Source organism: Corvus brachyrhynchos, unplaced genomic scaffold (genome assembly GCF_000691975.1).
Source record: "Corvus brachyrhynchos isolate BGI_N302 unplaced genomic scaffold, ASM69197v1 scaffold229, whole genome shotgun sequence".
Classification (NCBI taxonomy): Eukaryota; Metazoa; Chordata; class Aves; order Passeriformes; family Corvidae; genus Corvus; species Corvus brachyrhynchos.
This window is the reverse complement of record NW_008240042.1, coordinates 899,311-919,081: the sequence shown is the minus strand read 5'-3', so window position 1 is coordinate 919,081 and position 19,771 is coordinate 899,311. Positions and strand designations below refer to the sequence as shown.

Genomic DNA, 19,771 nt, shown 5'->3' with positions numbered 1-19,771 from the left:
ATGTTCTCAAGCTGACAGAAGTGAAAGCGAGCGTGGGTTTTGCTAATTGCGAGGCTTTCTGTTTGGTCGTGCTGTGTTTCACAGAAGGAAGTTAACGTGCCGTTTTTACGAGTCAAGGATACCAGGAAAGAAAAAGCAGCTCCAGGAAGTATATCAGGTTTTAAACACCTGTAAGTACACTGAAATAAGAGTGTGATATTGCCATCACCCTGCAGTAAAATGCAAAATCTTAAAATTTCAAGTGCTTCCATATTCAGCTGGTGCAACATCAGTGATTTCCAGAACATTCAGCCTTTTATCAAGTCAATTGTTAACCTCTAAGTGCTAAGTAAAGAAACCTTTCCTCTTTCCATGCAACTTAAGAATTGCATGAAAGGTAAACCTACAGCATCTAAAGCAACATGCTTTGAGCTGGGAATGACGCATTTGTTGAAGGCCTCCCAAAAGCTCTGTCACTGCCATTTTCTACTAAAGCAACCCCTTACTAAGTTACCTTTGATTGCATGTTTTTTGCAAGTACACAGATTTTTACCTAACAAGTTAAAAACATAGTTTTAACAAATATTTCCGATCTAGAGATGCAGTTGTGATTGGCTTGGGCAAAGTACAGCAGCAAGGCACTCCAGCCCAGAATTCAAGAGTCTCTGGGTACAAGTGTTGCTCTTTGCTGCTTGATTACATCAGACCAACCTGCTGTCATTGCTTTTTTTTTTTTTTTTGCATTCACCATAATCCTGGGTATTTTTAGATCCTTTGTTATGTCATATAATACTTTTCACTCATAATTTTGCCCTCAGCAAACTTTGAGCAATTAAGTTAGAAATCCTTCACTGGGTTTATATCTTTAGTGTGGTTAGTTACAGTGATCTGTGTGGTCCAGTTCAAATTACTCTGGTGCAACAACATGTAATTATTACAAACTGCATCCCAGCCTGTTGGACTTGGATCAAGTTGGGTGTTACTCTACAAAAGGTCAAATAAACCAATTTTTCTTCATTTTCCAGCATGCTAGATGAGTCATCATTAGTGAATTTTTGCCTGCTGAGCCAAGTAGTGTATTTGAATTTATCTGGACTGGAAAAGACATCTGAGAAGCCAGTGGAAGATCTTGCTTGCCTGTGTTAGCCCATTTCAGGGTTAAGTGGCAGAGAACTTCAGGCTGGACAAAACAGCAAATAGTTGCATGGGGTTTTTTGAGGGGGAAGTTTACGTATGCAATTGTGGATGTCCATGGATATGTTCTTCGTGGTCATTCTTAGCATTAAAAAAATTACAATTAACTTCATAATTCACAATTAATTAGCTCTGTGTTAAAAAGTATTGTTGAAGACCTCCATAAATGTGACAGAACCAAATATCAAGTGCAGATAAAAAAATTTAAAATCCAAGCAAATACATTTCTCCTTCCTTTTCCCCTGGGAGTCACAGTGCAGATATCTCAGCTGGTGTTTGAAGAGCATGCGTGATAAGCTCATTTTCACAACCTTATCTCTTGTTTTCACATATTCATATCTTAGCAGTATCATCACTCTAATTTGCTCCATCTCAACCTCTTCAATCTTTGAAAACTCAAGATGTCATTCTGCAGGGGTCAGCAGAAGTGCCTTCCCTTGCTCTGTGTGCAGAGCTGGGGTTGGATGTGGGCTGCTGGTGTGTGTGGGATTTTTTCCCGGTGAGTCACTCAGATCCCTCTGCAGTTTCTTCCAGGGAGTGCTGTGCTCTGCATGATTAGCGGGCTCTCAGGGTGACATTGTTTCCTGAATGATGCAACTGAAAATTCGCTTCCCTGTGCTTCTTGTTTCCTGATCGGTTTTCCCTTTGTTCTCCAAGACAGTCCAGCAGCTACACATCTTCCGCTCCTGGTCTTTTTTTTCCCTACGAATCTCTGCGAAGACAAGTTATGTCCACAGCTACTCTAATTAATTTGGTACGGAATGGAGGGTTCCAAGTAAGAAGGAGAGCCGTGCTCACGTCCCGCTTCCTGCAAGACGAGACGCGTCCCACAGCCGCCTGCTCCATCGCTACCTCCGAGCGCCGCGCCTCCCGCTTCGACTCCGACGGGAGCGGGCGGCTGACCACATGGGACACCTTTGGCATCTGGGACAATCGCATCGATGAACCCATTCTCCTCCCACCCAGCATAAAGTACGGGAAGCCGATCCCAAAAGTGAGTCTGAGCAACGTGGGCTGCGCCAGCCACATCGGGAAGAGAAAGGAAAATGAGGACCGGTTCGATTACGCTCAGCTGACGGAGGATATCCTGTACTTCGCGGTGTACGATGGGCACGGCGGGGCAGCAGCTGCAGACTTCTGTGAAAAGTACATGGAAAAATATATTAAGTAAGTGCTCGCCAGGGGAATGTGCGTCAAATAAATTACAGCTGAGATTCCTTCCTTAGGGAATCAGTGGGTTGTACATTGGGGCTAATCCTCCCAGGTTATGTAGCCGCCTCTCCTTATGGGACAGAGGGAGCACTGGATGGAACAGCCATACTATGAATTCCTTACCCATGAACACAGGAGAGGAAAGCACGATTGTGCCACCTGTCCAGGAAAGGTCTTGGAACACAGGGAGAATGTGGACTGACTGTTCTCACACAGGGTCTCTGTGATCCCTGACCTATGGTTTGCTTACACTCTTCTGTATCTATCCCATCCTGGGACACTGGATAAGGAACTTAGATATTTTCAAAATTACAGGATTATGCTTTCAGTGCACACAGTTAGTAAAATCACATTACCTTTTCACTCAAGTTCAGCATCATTCAGTGGGTGCTGGAAAGAGATAAGACTGTGAAACAGATTGATCAGGATGCATATTTCTTGAAAAGAAGTTTAATATTTTTGTTTGCTTGTTTGTTTCTAGGGAATTTCTTGCTGAGGAGGAGAACTTGGAAAATGTTTTGAGCAAGGCTTTTCTAGAAATAAACAAAGCATATCAAAGGCATGCCAATCTCTCTGCTGACGGTAGGTAAAAAAATGTTCTACTCATATAGGCGTGGAGAATAAAGTTTGTCTTATTTGCTCAGTAGTTTTGCAGTAAAATGTCCAGAAAAGTGCTTAAAAGCAATTTTACTTAACACAGGATTTTGCTCTGGTCACTTACTGCAAATGAAACAATTATGCTTTACCTCCTAAAAATGAAATAACTACTGGAAATCTCAGTCAAATTTACTGGGGGAGTTATGAATCTGAATGTTAGCATAATCATGAATGAATTTTTCTTAATGTGATTCTGAAAAGGATAGTGTTTGTCAAGGTAGCAATGAGTGATTTAGATTTGCAGGACCATAATTTTACTGTTAAGAAATGTGGAGAGGGGTATTTTTGTTTCGCTTTTTCTTTTAGGGGCGAGGGGGGATTGGTGTTTTTATATGTTAATTTGTTTGTTTTAAAGCCGTTACTCCTGTGGATTAAAAGCTTCAGTGTCAAAAGTTCCCCTTCCTAACTTGGCTGCTGCACCTGAGGAGGAACGTAAGCCAAAGTTAATGCAATCAATATTGCTTCTGCACAAACAGAATCACAGGAGTAGCTGAGTGGGAAAGGGAAAAAAGCAGTGAAGAAGAAAACAAGTTTGGCCGTGGTAAGGCTGTAGTAAAGCTGGCACCAGCCCTCTTAAGACTCCCAGTTAATCCTGGCTGTTAATGAAGTTCTTGTATATGTGTCTAGAGACTAAGTACATCTGAAGCTCCAGCTGCAGCAAGCAGAGTTTATAGAGAGTAACTTAGGAAGGGAGATGGAAGTGCCTGTCCCACTTCTGTCACAGGAGCTTTCTTGGCCATGAAAGTCAGTTTAGCCATGAGAGTCAGTTTAGCCAGTCTTAAAAAAAAACCCAAACAAACCCAATTAAAAAAAAAAAAACAAAAAACACCAACCCACAACAGAAACCTCCCCCTGCCAATACACAAACCCCACAACCAACCAACCAAAAAACCTGTCTCAGTGCTGGTGCAGGCACTGGCAAAGTAACTGAGGTTGTTCCAGAAGAACAGAAACTGTAAAAATCTTCTCTCCAATAAAGACTGGAAACCAAGGAGCCCTGTAGGGACTGAAGTGATACTGTATTCCCAAGCTGCTTTTCTTAAGCAGTGACTGAATACAATCAAGTAGTGGAGTGACTTCCTGCAGTTTAACTACTAGATGAATCTAGACTCAAATGCAGGACAGGTAGCCTGACTGTTGCAGCACTGCTTCTTACCTTAGCCTGCACCAGGGATCAGGAAAAAAGTCTTAAATCTTGAGATGCAGCCCTTAAAAAGGGGGGATTAAATCTATAAAGTTCATTTTCCCATTGTATTTCATGTGGTTAAAAAAGACCAGAGTCACTTTTGACCTATGGGCTGAGTTTTAGCCAAGCTCATGAGAGACACACCAACAGAGCAAATGTGCTTTTTATCCCAGAGCCTCTTTGCAAATATATTTTCTTACCAACCCAAATCCAAGACAGCATTTGAATACTAGCTTGTGTGCTTTCCTGGATCAGACCATTTCATTTTCAGATCTAATTGTCCTCCTCCCTGCCCCTTTGTGAGTAGGATGGCTCTTGGTTTGGCTCACTGTAATGACCTCAGTTCTTTGTCAGAGCAGCTCATTGAGGAGAAGGATTGAGAACTGTACTAGATATATTATTCTGTTATTCTGAAAACTGTTTCCAATCATAGCATTTTAGGTGAGACTTACAAAATTGGATTACAACATTTGACAGACAAATTGTACAGCAAGCAGAGCATTTTAGAACTGCTTATAGCATTTTTTTCATACCATTTAACTAACTGGTGCTGCTTAATGCCAGAAAACTTATGCAAGTGTTACCAGGATACTGCATAAGCCCCCTTCATTAAAAAAGCAAAATAGAGGGTAAAAGAGTTGCTAGACATCCACAGGGGCCACGGTCTGGCAGGCACTCAGTGTTTCTCAGGTAGGCTGAGCACCTGCAAGCTCTTGCAGGAGCCTGGGGGATCAGCCGTTGTTCTTGGCTGAAAATCAAGCTCTAAGGCAAAGAATGGAGTAACAGGGTGCAAAGTCAAGTTTGGATTTCTAGACAGATTAAACTTCTTGCATAGCTGTTGTTAAAATAACTCAGTACTATGTTGACTGCTTTGTGTGGGTATTTTTTGTTGTTGCTGATGTTTTGAAAGTTACATAAAATTTCAGTGCTTGGCATGTGTCTTTGTTAGAAGCCTGCTTCCAAACTAATTCGGTTTGCCAGCAAAATTTCTGATTAAGTGTGGCTATTCTGGATGTGACAGTCAAGACAGTTGCTAGAGTATCTTGAAGATGGTGGTTGATTGTGTATCATGGTGTATCTGGGTTACACTGGATGCTCCCCGAATCTGACCTCCTTTTGAAACCTGGCCGTAGCTGATGAAGTGGAAAATAATAGCTTTGTCTTGTTCCAGCAGATAACCCTTCCAGAGCTCGCTCCTTTCACTGTCTGCAAAAAAACCAGTGCACGTTCAGGATGTCCAGGTCTTTACTAACACACAACCAGCTTTAAAAACTTGTACCTGGGTTTTTGAAGGAAACCAAACCCTGGGACAAATCCCTGTACCCAAAATGCTATGTTTGAGGCATTGTTTATAGTACTATTTAGAGGTAAAACCTTACATAAGGCACAGATTTAACAGGACTAGAGATGTGCCTTGTTGGAGACCTCAGCTATGTCTTCAAGGGCATGGCCCTTTGTAGGTCACTTAATGATGATACAGTATTTGAAAATTCAGGTAGAAAATACGTAGCATGGTAATTCCTGTGAGCTTTCAATAATAAAAATGGTTTATCTATGTGTTCCAGGTACTGCTGCTGTGTCTGGCATGCAGTTCACCAGTGCTATTGGAGGGCTGTTCTGCTGGAGACTGGTCCAGTAGCCCCTCTGACAGTGACCTGCACCTGTTGTTTCACACAAAAGCATAAGAAACTTGCTGTAGGCAGGTCTGGGATAATCTCTCTTCTGCCTAAATCCCATGTAATCATTAACAGCTTAGAGCTATGTCTGAGCCCTGAAGCTTGGTGTTTGATACCTCTTCAAAAATGCATTTTCATTCCCTTCCATGCATTTAAATATATCCAGTCACTTTCAAATCACTGCAAAATTTAGGTATAGAACATAAAGGAAGCTCACATCCAACAAATGCCATTATCCATGGGACAAGTGCCAGAGATGGGCAGAATTTTCTGCTATTTTTTACCAGCCATAAAAACTGAAATGTAAAGGCTGAATAGCTTTGCTCAACAAGGATAGAAATAAGAAATTAAATTCTGTGCTTGAGGAAATTTGAGCATTTGCGTGGAGAAATGTAAGACAAGCCCTCTCCTGCCCTACTGGAGTCCTACCAGATATTGTTACTGCTTCTGCTCACTGCAAGCCAGAGAAAACAAGAGGAACTTTTCCATCAACCTCCACGTTCAGTGCATCCAGCTCTAATCACATTGGCCACTCACTTCTGGAATAGCCATCTTATTAAAACATAGCCAGGTATTAACTGGTCTATCCATGTTTGAAAGGAATCTTACTCTTGAATCTTATTGTGCTGAGCAAACAGCAGAAGTTATTTAAAAGTAGTTAAAATTTTAAAGTAATGTTTGTTTTGTTGGGGTTTTTTTAAGTTACCATTAAAAAAAAAAGATCTTTATTTCTTTAAATATGTTAACCTGCAACACTGAGGAGACAGGAGAGCTGCAGAAATTGTACTTGAATATTTTGTAAATTTATCAGCATTGTAAAGCCAGCCTTTTTATCCAAGGGCCCTGATTATTACCTAATCAATTTAGATGATATTAATTACAATATTAAAGGGATGTTTATTTTGCCTATTTTTCATTATTCAGAACAATTCATATACTTCTGTTCAGTGCCTTTAAGATGGCCCCATTTCAGTTGGCACTGGTATGAACTTCCCATCTTGGTGTTATATATATAAAAATTACCTTGAGGGAACAGGTGTTCTTCAGAGTGGCCACTCTTGCCATATATGAGACAGCTGACCCTCTAGCAATGATAAAATTCTTTGGTTGATCTGTTAGTTGGTTACTTATCTCCATAGGGGAAACAAAATCTAGAATTTATTTGGGCTGTATTTAAACTGGTTTTGTCACACAGTTTTAGCAAGAAGGTGAGAACAGTGGCAATTCCCCAGAAATACCAAGGCTGATTTACCAAGGCCAAAGATGCTTCCTACATGACCTGCAGAAAGGCAGTGCAGGCAGACCTGAGAGTGACTGACTCTATCCCCTGTTCTGCAGCCCTTATTCTTGCATCTCCAGTGTTGCGGGTTTATTTTGTTTGAACAAAGTCCCTGGGTGAATTTCCTATTTGCCTCTGTGTGCGTGTTATTTGTGGCAGACACTGTACCTGGTCAGCAGCTCTAGAACTGGAGGCCCTGGACACTTTAAGCTGGGCTTCAGTGGAAAGAGAGATCTGCTTAATTTTGTCCCAGGTGAAGCAGTCCAGCGGTTCCTAGCCTGGACTACTGGAAGGTTCCCACATCCTCTTTGTCACATTAGTTGAGATGACTTGCAGTAGAAGTTGTCCAGTGAGTGTTAAGAACCTATTGAAAGATCTTAGTTTTATAGTGATATTGTTAGGAAAACAAAATAAACTCTTTAATTGTTAAACCAATACATGTGCTGATGCAACGTATTTTGTGTTATTAAATAAACTAGCAGCAGTTATAATAAAGCACTAGTAATGTTATTCCATCATCATTCCTGTGGTTTTGAGCTGTGCTAGAAATCACATAATGGTACATCTGGCTTCATACATGTTCTTGTATCCCTACCTAGAGCATGAATGGGGTCCAAGGAAGAGATTGTGAGCAGAATGTATTTTTTTCTATGAGTGCTGTTTAACTAATAAACATATAAAGTTCAAGTCACTATGTCCATTGCCACAATTCTGGACAATATTTTGTTCTTTAGTACCAGCCCTTGATTTTGTGATAGCAGCTCTTTTCTTTGGGAGTTTACACTCCAAAGATGCAGATTCACCTGAATTCCAAATGTTTCCAGCCTTCTGTGAATTAAAGACTATGATTTAACTCTTTTTATATTTCTCAGCATAGTTCTAAAACCACAGAATGAAATGGGAAAGTAGCAGCAGTTCTGCATTAATTTTAATGTCTGAATAAAATGTATTTTCTGTAAAATAAAAAGGTAGTTTTATGTAGGTTTCTCTATTTCACTTGTTCTAACTGTTGGCTAAAACAGGTATTTTACTGGTTCTACTAAAATTTCTAATTGCACTGGTACTTGTTAGTATCTTACTTTCATAATGTGCCTCAAAGTGAGCCTGCACGGGGCTAGTCCCTGCCTCGAATGAGAAACAGGATGTCGGTGCCTGCCTGGATAGTCAGAAGCTGCCACATCCAGTTTCCAGTGTCCCAGCCTGCATGGTGCTGGTGCAGCCCGAGGTGTGACCGCGGTCACCACGGCTGACGGTCACCACTGACCTGCTGGTTCAGCGTTCAGCTAAACCCAGTCCTCGCTGCAGTAATAATACCTGTTTTAAATAATAACACCAGCTTAATTAACACTGGTTTGTGAGGGTTTGTGTTTGGTTTTTTTGATTTATGGACTCACTGCTTTCACGGCACAACAAGGCTCAATGCATCTTCCAGGGCTTGGTGACTTCAGTTTACTCCCAGCACTGTTTGACTTACAGGGTGCTGAGATCTCACAGGGCTGGGGAAGGAGGCTGTCAAGACCTCACAGCTCTTGCATTTCTGTTGCTGTCTGTTGGGAGCTGGTCTGATTTGGGAGTGCCTGGCATTCCTTGGGATCAAACGCACAGTCCCGTCTCAGATCTGTCCCATGTCCCTGGGGTCAGGGCTGCAGGGCCAGAGGAAAGAGCACATGTAGTTGTAGTTGATCTCTGCAGAAGCAGTGGTGGAAAGACAGTAAGATGTTAACTGTTAGTGACATGAAACCAGGAATATAACTGGGAATTCACATTCCTAAGCAAGCCCAAAACTCATCTCCAATTGGCTTGCTTTGAAAAACTGGAGCAACTGGAAAAGCCCAGAATGGGGGTGACCTACAGAGGGCCTTTCAAGGGGATTTGCACTGGCTGTGAATGCAAATGTGTTCCAGGCAGTAGCTGGTCCTGTCCAGACATTTTAGTGTAATAGCTCAAGTCAGCAGGAGCTTTCCAGGCATCTCTCACTGGGTTACCTCTGCAGAATTTGCAGGAAGGGAAGATAATAACTGTAAAGTGGAACTTGCCCTTTCAAAAACCAAAGAAAGCAAGGAAAGCTGGACAGTTTTTCTGGCATTTTCTTCAATGCAGATGATTCTACAGATCTTTTTCCTGAAATAGGCACATGCATTTCTTCTTTTCAAGCATTTCTTTCTTTTTTTTTTCCTCCAGACCATTGTAGCAATTGAAATGAGAAACCCTTAAATCTGCTTGCATGAGTGAATCCAGGCAGGTCCCTGAGTACAGTCAGCCAGCTCAGCGCACTCCCTTGCCCTGTAAGAGGAGGGCAGCACCTGTTTTGCCCTCTGGGCACTCACAGTAAACCCCTGTCAGGTGATCCCAGCAGTGCCCCAGGCAGGCTGCCCAGACAGCCACTGCCACCTGCATCAGTTTGCAGGCACAAGGCCAGGCTGAATCCCAGAATCCAGCTTCACCTTTGCACTGGGACCTCCAACAAGTTGAGAGGGTCAGGAGGGAGTAGCATTCCTTCCTGGAAAAAGCCAGGAAGCCTGTTGGCTGAATCCTTCTTCTCTGGGGGAAATGGAGAGGGAGTGTAGCAGCTCTGACAGTAGTAGGAGGATGCCACAGACTGATGTACTGCTTTCCCTTTGGTGATCTCTTTGGAATTACAACTACTATAATTATGTATTACTATGTAATTGCCTGCTTCACCACCTAACAGAAAGAGCCATCAGCTTTATGGTGACCTACCTGTGTAGCTACTGTGCCCAGGGATAAGGACAATAACCCTGTAACTCGACGTGAGCTCGTGGGACTGAAAAACTCTCTTGCAAACTGAAATGAAGCCACTGTGTCTTGTACTGCTAGTATCCCACTTGCCTTGTTTGCATGGAGCCATGTTGTTGCACGGAAACACTTAATCCTTCCTACCTCCCCTCTCTTCCCCCAGTCCTACATGCATGCATGTTTGCTTGTTTTGGTTTTTTGGGGTTTTTTTTGTATGTGTAGATTTAGTTTAAACTTAAAAACAGTTACTTGCTGATTAGGTAGAGCACAAGTTGTCTTTGTTTTACCAATTGAAACTGTTGCTGTTATAAACGGCTCCACGCTTTGAGGCAGTGCTAAAACCTCTCTCTTTGATGACATTTGTAGCAACTCTGCTGAACTCGGGGACCACTGCAACAGTGGCTCTGCTCCGGGATGGAATTGAGCTGGTTGTGGCAAGTGTGGGAGACAGTCGTGCTCTGCTGTGCCGGAAGGGAAAGGCCATGAAACTCACCATTGACCATACTCCAGAGAGAAAGGAGGAGAAGGAAAGGTACCTGCTGGCTGAGGAGGTGGCTTCCCAGAGCATGGCCTCAGCCAGGATGGGCTTGTGCTCTGCTGCTGGGTCAGGCCAGGAAGAAAGCAGAGTTGAATATAGAGCTGTGAGACCAACCTGAGCTGGCAGTAAGCTCCAGTTAATGCACTGGGTCCCGTTTAGAGGACCAGGGGTGTGGAAAGCCCTCCATGAGCATAAACTGTCTCAGCAGTAAGATCAGTATCACTAAGATTCAGAACAGAGCCGTGACCACATGGTTCAGATTTGTCCAGAAGCGCCAAGTTTGAACCAAGTTAGAACCTGAAGAAATGCACTTTGATTCCTAGGTCAGGACTCAGCCCACCAAGACACATCCCTTCTGTGGAGCCCTTCAAACAGCTAAAGCCAACCCTCAGCCTCCCAGCTTAGGCTCTCCATACATCATTCCTCATTCTAGCTAGTGACAGAAATTGTGGATAGAGATGGGGGTAATGGTGTGAAGCAGTAACTCATTTGCTTTTTCTTTTGTGACTCTGCACAGGATTAAGAAGTGTGGTGGCTTCGTTTCCTGGAACAGTTTGGGACAACCTCATGTGAATGGTAGACTTGCAATGACACGGAGCATAGGAGATTTGGATCTTAAAAACAGTGGTGTGATAGCCCAGCCAGAAACAAAGAAGGTTCAGGTAAAAGAAGGTCTGGTTAACAGGGACAGCAACACTCGGACTCAGGGGCTTCATAGGTATTTGATGCAGTGGAGGTACCCACACAACACGAGCCCAGGTGAAGCCTGATGGCCGCACGTTGTTTTTTATTGAAGTAACCAGAGAGCAACTCTAATTGAGTTGTTTCAGATTAGCACTAACAGGACAGAAAAAGAATCTGGTACTAAATTCAACCAGATCAACTTCTGAATCCCACTTCTCACAGTAGAATATTTGATGAGGGAAGAAAGATAGCACATGATGTGCATTACAGGTTTTAATCTGTTTGGGTCCTGTGGTCAAATGAATAATTTTGAGGTTAATGCTGGCATAAAACCATCACTGAGAACTGGGTGGGATATGGATGGGCTGCCATCCAAAAAGTAGGATGTGTAGAGGTTTGCACAGTTGAGAGGAAGAGGGGGAGGAGGAAGGGACAGCTACATGTATCGTACCAAAGCTCTGAAGTCATCTAGAAAACAAATTAAGCATCCAGAAGGTACTCAGCCTCCACTTTGGCAGGAAGCTCTCCTGTCCGTTCGCACTCTGCTTGTTAGTTTTCCCCAATGCACCTCCCAGGCCCCCAGGAACTTACACTGTTTTGGCCCTAATGAAGTGCCACCCACTAGGGGTTTAGGGAGATGACTGCAGTGCTTTCATGTCTTCCTTGAAACCCTCCTCTTCAGGAAAAATTCAGGAAAAAAGTGCTTTTCAAGAGTGTAAAAACATGGGGGCAGTTCCCTTGCGTTGCAGCACTCCTGCATGGCCATGCAATGCTGTGTGCCTCTGTTGCAGCTGCAGCACGCGGACGACAGCTTCCTGGTCCTGACCACCGACGGCATCAACTTCATGGTGAACAGCCAGGAGATCTGCGACTTCATCAGCCAGTGCCACGACCCTGCTGAGGCCGCCCACGTGGTCACTGAGCAGGTAATGCCAGCACTGCTCCCAGCACCAAGTGCTCCTTGTTGGGTTGGTTTGGCTCAAGAAAAACCCTGAGGTTTTTTATTTACACGTTCAAGTGAATTGCACTGTGCTGGCTGAGACATTCACCAGTCCTGCTGGCCAGCCTTTTCTTTACCCTGGGTCTCGCCATGTCCTTGCCAGGCATACATCAATTAATTTGCTTAGCTCACAGTCCACTGAACTGCATGGGGCTGCAACTGCACCTTATTCCTGTGCTGAATATGTCATCAACGTAGATGGAAATGGCCAGTTTCTGACCACAGTTCTGGATGGTGGCATATCCTATGGAAGCTCTGGGGCATACCAGAATGGAGCATCAGGGCCAGGAAGGGGCAAGGCAGTCTCCAGCCTCAGGGTGTGCTGTCCCAGGTGAAGCCAGACACTTGTTTCCCTTTCCAAGCGAGACGCTGATGCTGACACTTTGTTTCTTCTCTCAGGCAGCGCAGTTTGGCAGTGAAGATAACAGCACCGTTGTCATAGTGCCATTTGGAGCTTGGGGCAAGTACAAGAACGGGGAGGTCACCTTCTCCTTCAGCCGCAGTTTCGCTTCCAGCGGGAGGTGGGCATGAAGACAATGCCACAGCGATCCTTTCCTGCCGTCACCTGGACACAGTGTGCTACAGGAGAACACCTCCATCTGTTCCTAGGCTGACTCAGTGTCTTGTCCATCTCTTCTGCTCCCAGTGTTAGAAGGTGCCACTGCTCCCTTGGTGCGTAGTGCCCGTTGTTGCTTATGGCTGACCGTGTCTTGCTGCCCGCGTTATTCCAGGCAGCATCAGGGGAGCCCCAGCAACTCCACACATCACTTTGTTCACATAGACGAGGTTCTGGGCTTTCACCTGAGGCTGGAGGGGGTGCACAGTCGTTTCATGCCTACTTGTATTCCCCAGGACCCTCAGTTCCCTGGCAGCTGTGAGTCCCTGAACCACATGCTGGCTTCCTTGTATGATAAAACACAGAGGAACAAACGCACAATGTTCTTAGGTAGAAAAAAGAAAGAGGGTTTGTTGTCTTCCTCTGCTGCAGCCACCCAAAACTCCCCTGTGCTCCAGGAGAAGTGGGTGAAAAATAAAGGAGAAGTTTCAGAATGTTTAGGTTCTGATGTCAGTGGCATGTGGTGTAGCTCTTCCTGAGACAGTGCTGCTTAATGCTCTCACTGCCGTCATCTGTGATCCTCTAGCTCCAAGGAGACAAAGCAGGCTGGAGCCACGTGCTGTTGGACAGATGGGAACCTTTCTCCATTGGGTCCAAAGCCTGTACGGTCTCTGTGGACCATGCAGCAGCCCCTTGCACTGTCTTCTCTTTGCTGTGTCAGTGCCTGACAGGAGCACAGAGGAGGGAAAAAGACGCACAGTTTTGATATCCAGAGACTCTCATCAACTTGAATTTCTTTTTTTTTTTAATAAATAAGCTAATTTCAAAGAGTTTACTCTTCAAGATCTAATGCGTAAGACATTTTATTTCTTCATACATACATGAGGATTTTCCTGCCCTCTGCTGAAGGTATCTGAGTTAGTTGTGATCTCTCATATCTCTTCATGGTACACAAGCAGATGTGAAATGCCCCAAGCAAGCTAGAGAAAGGAGAGAGCATGACAATAATGTAATTTTTGTAAGTTTGGGGTATTGTTTCTAGTGGGTGTCAGATATTCAGACACCAGAAAAGAGTTTTATACTTAAAGGAAGTGTTTCCACTTCCCTTCTTGGAGGGAATCAGTGTTCAGTGAGGCATGGGTGGCCAGAGCTCTGATCCAGCTCATATCACTGCTGTGACATGGACTGCAGGTGACATGTTGGCACAGGAGAAGATCTGTCCCAGTGTGCCTCATTCAGACCTCCTCCTTCCTCCATTCCACATCAGCTGTCAGCTCCTGTGGCAGTGAAACATGGGCAGAGAAGAACTGGTCTTTTCTCAGGCTTGCCACAATATTTTTCCTTCTATGGGTGCTTCCAACAGCACAATTGTAAAAACAAAAAATGAAAGAGAAGTTGCCTGATACTAAATTGCCTTGCAAAAAAAAAAAAAAATTCTGAGATGCCTGGCCTGATTCTGATTTTCCAGTGTGAAATACATATCTTCATTACTTTTATCCCTTTCCTTTGAGACCAGGGTTACCCCTTAAGCAGTTATTTTTCCTTGTCTCTGGTGGAAGGCCTAGCAGCACCCAGCAGAGCACCGTGTTGTACTGACAGCATTAGGTACTGGGTGTTCAGAGGGCACCAGTTTTGTCTGTCCCAGCACTTGGTGTATATAATGTACATATTTGGGTTGTAGCTGCAGAGGTGTGTGTAAATCTCTGCTGTACTGGATGCTGGTGCCCAGGCCTCTGTAGTGAGCACACCACTGGTTTACAATCTTAATTCCCCTCTTTCTCCTCAGATTTTTCCCAGGGCTGGGGTTCGGTGTTCACCTGAGGTCAGGATGCTGTTGGAGGCTTTTATTTCTCCTGACAGAGTGGTTTTCTTCTCAGGGGAAGGATCCTTCCGTAACTTCTTTGAAATTTTACCAAGGAAGGGTAAGACAAAGCTCTGTGAAACAGAGGATGATTATATTAAGGTGTACTGGTGGTTGACTATTACTGCTTCTCTACTACCACAGAAACACTCAGATTGGGAAGGACTCCTGGGCACCATCTTGCCTCCAGTCCTTTCTATTGGGTGGCCCCTTCTCAGCAGCTCACTTCCCCTCTCAGTTCCTGTGGATGGGCTTCCAGCTCACCTCCCTCCCACTGCCTCTTGTGTTCCCCTGGGCATGCAGGAAGAACCAGGGTGAACCATGTGCCTGGGGCTCCCTTCCCCTCTGACTGGGACTGATTTCCTGGGGCACCCCTGGTAGCCAAGGTGCTGCTCCATAGGAATGAAGAGATAGATAGATTTGCTGCAAAGTTTTGGACCCAAGAAGAGACACTCTCCATGGTTGGTGTATCCATATCCAATGACACATTACTGCCAAGCTTAAATTATGATGCTGGAGCAGTTTGAATCACTGTTCTCCACTCAGCCTGTGTGCACAGGACATCCTCTGGATCTTTGGAGACCTCACTAGATCACTGTAGATGGCTTCCAGCACCACTGCTCCTCAGGTGCTGGATGCCTTTATCTTCACGATTCCATGTTCCAGGGGAGTTCACAAGACCATCCCCACACTTGAGCCTTCTCCAGAGGCTGCAAACTGCTGCCTCTTTTCCAATTTCTCTCTCAGTTCCTTGGTTCCTAGCAAGGGATCCCAGCTGCTGGGCTTCCTTGCCTTCCAGTTGCTGGCTGTCAGTCCCGTAATCCCAGCACTGGATCAGCCAGGGAGCAATCCCCTCACCTGGCTGGTGGCTGAAATCTTTCCATGTCTCAAAGCTCTGAGGAGGTCTGGGGCAGGGCAGTTTCTGTATCCTGTCTGAATTCACTCTCCTTCCTCCAGTTTGTCTACTGAAGAACCGACATCTCGACCAAACCTTTCCTTTTCCTCCTTCCTCACTGATCGATGATACAGACCCATCGTTTCCCTTGTCCAGTTTCTTTTTCACTCCTGGGGCAATTCCTGTAGCTGCTGCTGTTCCAGTCCTGCCTCAAGCCCAGCCCTCCCAGCACTGAACTGAGGCTCAGTAGGCACAGGCCAGGCCCCAGTACGGGGCAAAAGCTGCTGGTTTTCACTGGGGTAGGGCAAGGCACGTGTCTATCAGTGACACACCAGTTTGCCAGGGTTGTTGCCTGTTCAGGTGTAAAGTCCCTGGCTCTGGGAGGTGATGCCTGTCCTAGGAACCTGCCCAAATCCCTCCACACCCCCTGCCAGCCAGGGAACAGCCGTGTCAGGGTGCGTTTCAGTGTTGCCTCACCCAAAAATCTTCTCTTAGGCCATGATGACACCAGATTCCACCAACCCCATTTTGTGCCAACAGTGTTAATTAGTAGCATTAACAGCTCATGTAAACATGAACAAGGACCTCTGGAACCTGCACAATCATCCACATCAATCCAGAGTGGGGAGAGGGAAATGTGGAGACAAGACAGCTCCCGCAGCACAGCAAGGCCATCCATGCCAGGACAAAGCCCAGAACCATTGTTTGTACTAACACAATCCCAGCTTCAGCCTTATAAAGGGATAAGCAGTGCAGCCAGCAAACTCCCTGACTCCCACAGGAGGTTGCCACTGCTGTAGCAATAGCACACTGGATACAAAGCTGCTGTTCTCCATGTCCCATGTTGGGTGCCAAAAAGTACCGAAGAAGGTGGACCTTGGCTGGAAATCGGGTGCCCACCAAGTCGCTCTATCATTCCCCTCCTTGGCAGGGTCGGGGCAGGGGGGAGAAAACAAAATGAAAAAAAGCCCCAAAACCTGGTCAAGATAAAGGTAGTTAATAAAGAATGTTACCAACCCCTTTTCAGGTGCCAGTACAGGGCCGAGCACCATGAGGGTGCTGTGGAGAAATGAGCTCCATCTCAGCCAGGCCCAATAAACACTGCGAAGTTTTTTATCTGGTCACTAAGCCCCCTGCTGCCCGTGGCACCTCTGCAGGCAACCAGCTCCACTGTACCCCCCAGGGACTGGCAAGATCCTCCTGCTCAGCAGAGCTCCTTCAGCTTGAGGACAAAGAGCAAATTGTCCTAACGAGGGCAGCTGCCTGTCAGAGAGGTTTATTATTCCAGGACAGTGAAGGATCTCACGCTTCAAATGAAACAGAATGGAATGTTCGCTCTCTAGCTCACTGTCTTTCCCGTGCATCTGAGGTTTCAACAAAAAGAGTATTTTCTGTTCATTACAGACTGAACCAAACATTAAGGGTGACCTGGTGAGCAAACTGTAAAAAATATTCACTTTTTTCTTACCTTTTAGGGGGTGGATTCTGAACTCCATTGGATTTGATAAGAATATTTCCTTGCCTGAGCACCCCCCCCGGAGCAGTGGAATCTCGCTCTGTACAGGCACTGCAGAAGGGTGGGCTGTGGGTGCAGAGAGGCAAAACCTGCTGTCCAGCTAAGTACTCATTTTTACTGTCAGGATGTGGAAGGCACTGGGGGCCTCAGGTGGCTGGAGGATTTACTAGCAGAGATGTTGAGACTGCAGATGGATTTCCAACTTAAGTCTCCCCACCACCTGGAAAGGGGGGAAGGGTCATGCGTTATAGAGGGGACTCACAAAAATGTCATTTGCGGCCTGGATTTAGGAGAGCTGGTCTCTCTGGATGATGAACGTAGTGGAAGAGACTGAAATGGGGGGGGGAGATCCAGTAATTCATTTAATATAGGCCTTCATTACAGTCAGTCCCTTTGGGCTGGAGAATAATGCTGGAGCAGCTGAGAATGGGGGTGTGGAGAGAAATCAGCAATATCACTGCTTTTTACATATTTGGAAGTTGTGAGGAGCTTAGCCTCACTACAGGATTTCTGCTGAGTTCCTTGTCTGAGGATCAGGGTTCCATGAGCCACATTTTCTGTCTCAGCAGGTGAATGTGCTGTGGTGAGACTTTGGGATTTTTAGCTAAGGGAGAAGCACAAAACAACAGCTACCAGTGAAACTGGTTTAATAATTATTAAATCCTTAAACACCTTCAGTTGGGCACTGCCAGGTCAATGCTCACTCACCCAAGAAGGCGAATGTACGGTACAGCAACACTCTGGGGACTCCTCGGTTCCAAACTGCTGTTCTGAATGCAGAGATACCCATCAGGTGCCCTCTTGACTTGGGTTATGGAGTGCTTAGGCAGTGGTGCCTGTCATAAGTTTCTTACAGACTTAAGTGCACTTGTGTACATTTGTTACATGCTTTGCCCTAGGGCTGTGTGTAATTCCTGTGGTTTGATGTTTATCTTTGGTGTAATCTGTGTTCGAATTTCATCTACTATGAAATTTTATAGAGGTGTCCACCTTGCCTTTTTTTTTCTTGCTTTAAAAATGTTTTCTCATCTTCATCAACTCAAAGCTACAGTAGAGCAGCTAAGTCTGTACTGGAATGCTGACAAGATCTTTCAATAAAGAATTGGCTTCTAGGAGCTGTGTCACTACAAATGGATTTTTCTTCTTCCACTGCATTGCCAACTACCAGAAAAGCTGCAGCTTCTCAAGCTGTGTCACAACTGTCCTGTTAGCCCTGGGCCTCAGTCCTTGCTATAAAAAGTTTCTGATAACCAAGGCTTTGCCTACAAAGACATTCTCCTGGTGATAACCAGTGCAAAGTACCTCCTGTCTCTGGGCTTTGCTGCACCAGGGTGACACGTTCTAACTTGCTATTTTTGTCTGCCTGGGTGGCTGTCATGGTGAGCAATGCCATCCTGTGACACAATGCAAAGAAACAAATTGGGCCTCTGCAGGAAAATGTATTTTTGCTTCTGCATGAATTCAATGCTGTTCTGTCACACTTGAAGAAATTACAAGGAAAAAAATAAGAGCCAAGAGTTTTAACTCATCTGCAGAAGTAACCCTGAGATCACTGGTATTTTTAGTTAATACAGCTTTTCCCAGCTGGGCTCAAAGCAATTTTACTCTCTCTCCCTTGAAAGCAGCAGCCTTGACTTCAATGAGGTCTTAGCAGTTTCCTACAGCTGAGCCCCAGCACTTCTTTTTAGGAACAGAATCCTTTTTTGTTGTCCTTTGTTGCCAGTCCACGTCTCAGCTCAGTCTGGAGCTGATCAGCTCTTGAATAAATGCACATAGCCCATGGTGGTCTTGTAATCACTGCTCGGATGGGTGAATTCTGAGAGCTTGGGTGGTGTGTTGGGAAACCTGCTGGACAGCTCTGCCTTTCACAGGAGTTGGGAAATGGCTCCCAGGTTTCTCTGCAGTTGGAGCATTTATCCTGTAATGAGCATCCCTGTGAGCTACTGCTTTAAGAGAGGAGAGCGGCTGAGCACCAGCAGCACCACAGTGGTTCCCTCCCCAGCTTCAAGATGGTCTGGGCAGAGCAGCCAAGCTTTGAGGGTAACAGTCCTTGCTGTCACCTGGGTGCTCAGAGAAGCTGCCCCTGGGAAGGGCTGGAAGCTCTTCCCAGAGCTCCTCTCAGCACCACTCTCCCCACCTCACCTGCACAAGATTTTCATCGCTACTGCAGGGCAAGAGCCTTGCTACACATCCCCCCCACCTCAGTATTTACCATGAAACACTCCTGCCCAGCTCCTGCACCAGGGGCTCTGCTGCCCTCCTTCAGTAGGCAGGATTGCATTTAGGTTCATCCGTGACCAAGTTTTGGTTCCCTTCCTTACAAATTGCTCTTTTTTGGAGGGCCAGCCCCACATCCCATGCAGTGCCACTCAAGTCTTCTCCACGAAGACAGGGCAGGATTTGGCTCCCAGCACATCAGCCCTGCTCCTGTGCTTGCTTACCCCACCCTCCTCTCTACACGGTGTGGCACAGTAACCTCACTAGAGAATCAGATCTGTGTCCTGACATGGACACGGACATGTCCTGCTGCTGGGAATTCCTTCAAAACACCCATGCACTTTATACAGCACAGAACACAGCCTGGAAAGCAGCTCAATCTCACTTTTCTGAACTGGGTTACTGCACCTGTCATGAGAGACAACCTGGTCACAGCAAACTGGCCACAAATTTGGTTTTCGGGCTAAATGGAATGCCTGGCCCTGGGTGGTGCTTCTGCCTGGCAGGCCCTGTGGTGGAGCCAGAGCTAGAAGCTGGGGCACTTGCAAAGAGCTGCCCTGTAAC

The 19,771-nt window shown here is 45.4% G+C and overlaps 1 protein-coding gene across 1 annotated transcript; it reads left to right on the top strand.

The window, feature by feature from the left end:
* Positions 1–1,830: 1,830 nt before the first annotated feature.
* PPM1K (protein phosphatase, Mg2+/Mn2+ dependent 1K) lies at positions 1,831–18,108 on the top strand. Its single transcript, XM_008641269.2, has 6 exons — positions 1,831–2,340; positions 2,867–2,967; positions 10,307–10,472; positions 10,996–11,140; positions 11,954–12,088; positions 12,562–18,108. Exons 1-6 carry the CDS (start codon positions 1,901–1,903, stop codon positions 12,691–12,693), a joined length of 1,119 nt encoding a protein of 372 aa, XP_008639491.1. The 5' UTR covers positions 1,831–1,900; the 3' UTR covers positions 12,694–18,108.
* The last annotated feature ends 1,663 nt before the right edge of the window (positions 18,109–19,771 follow it).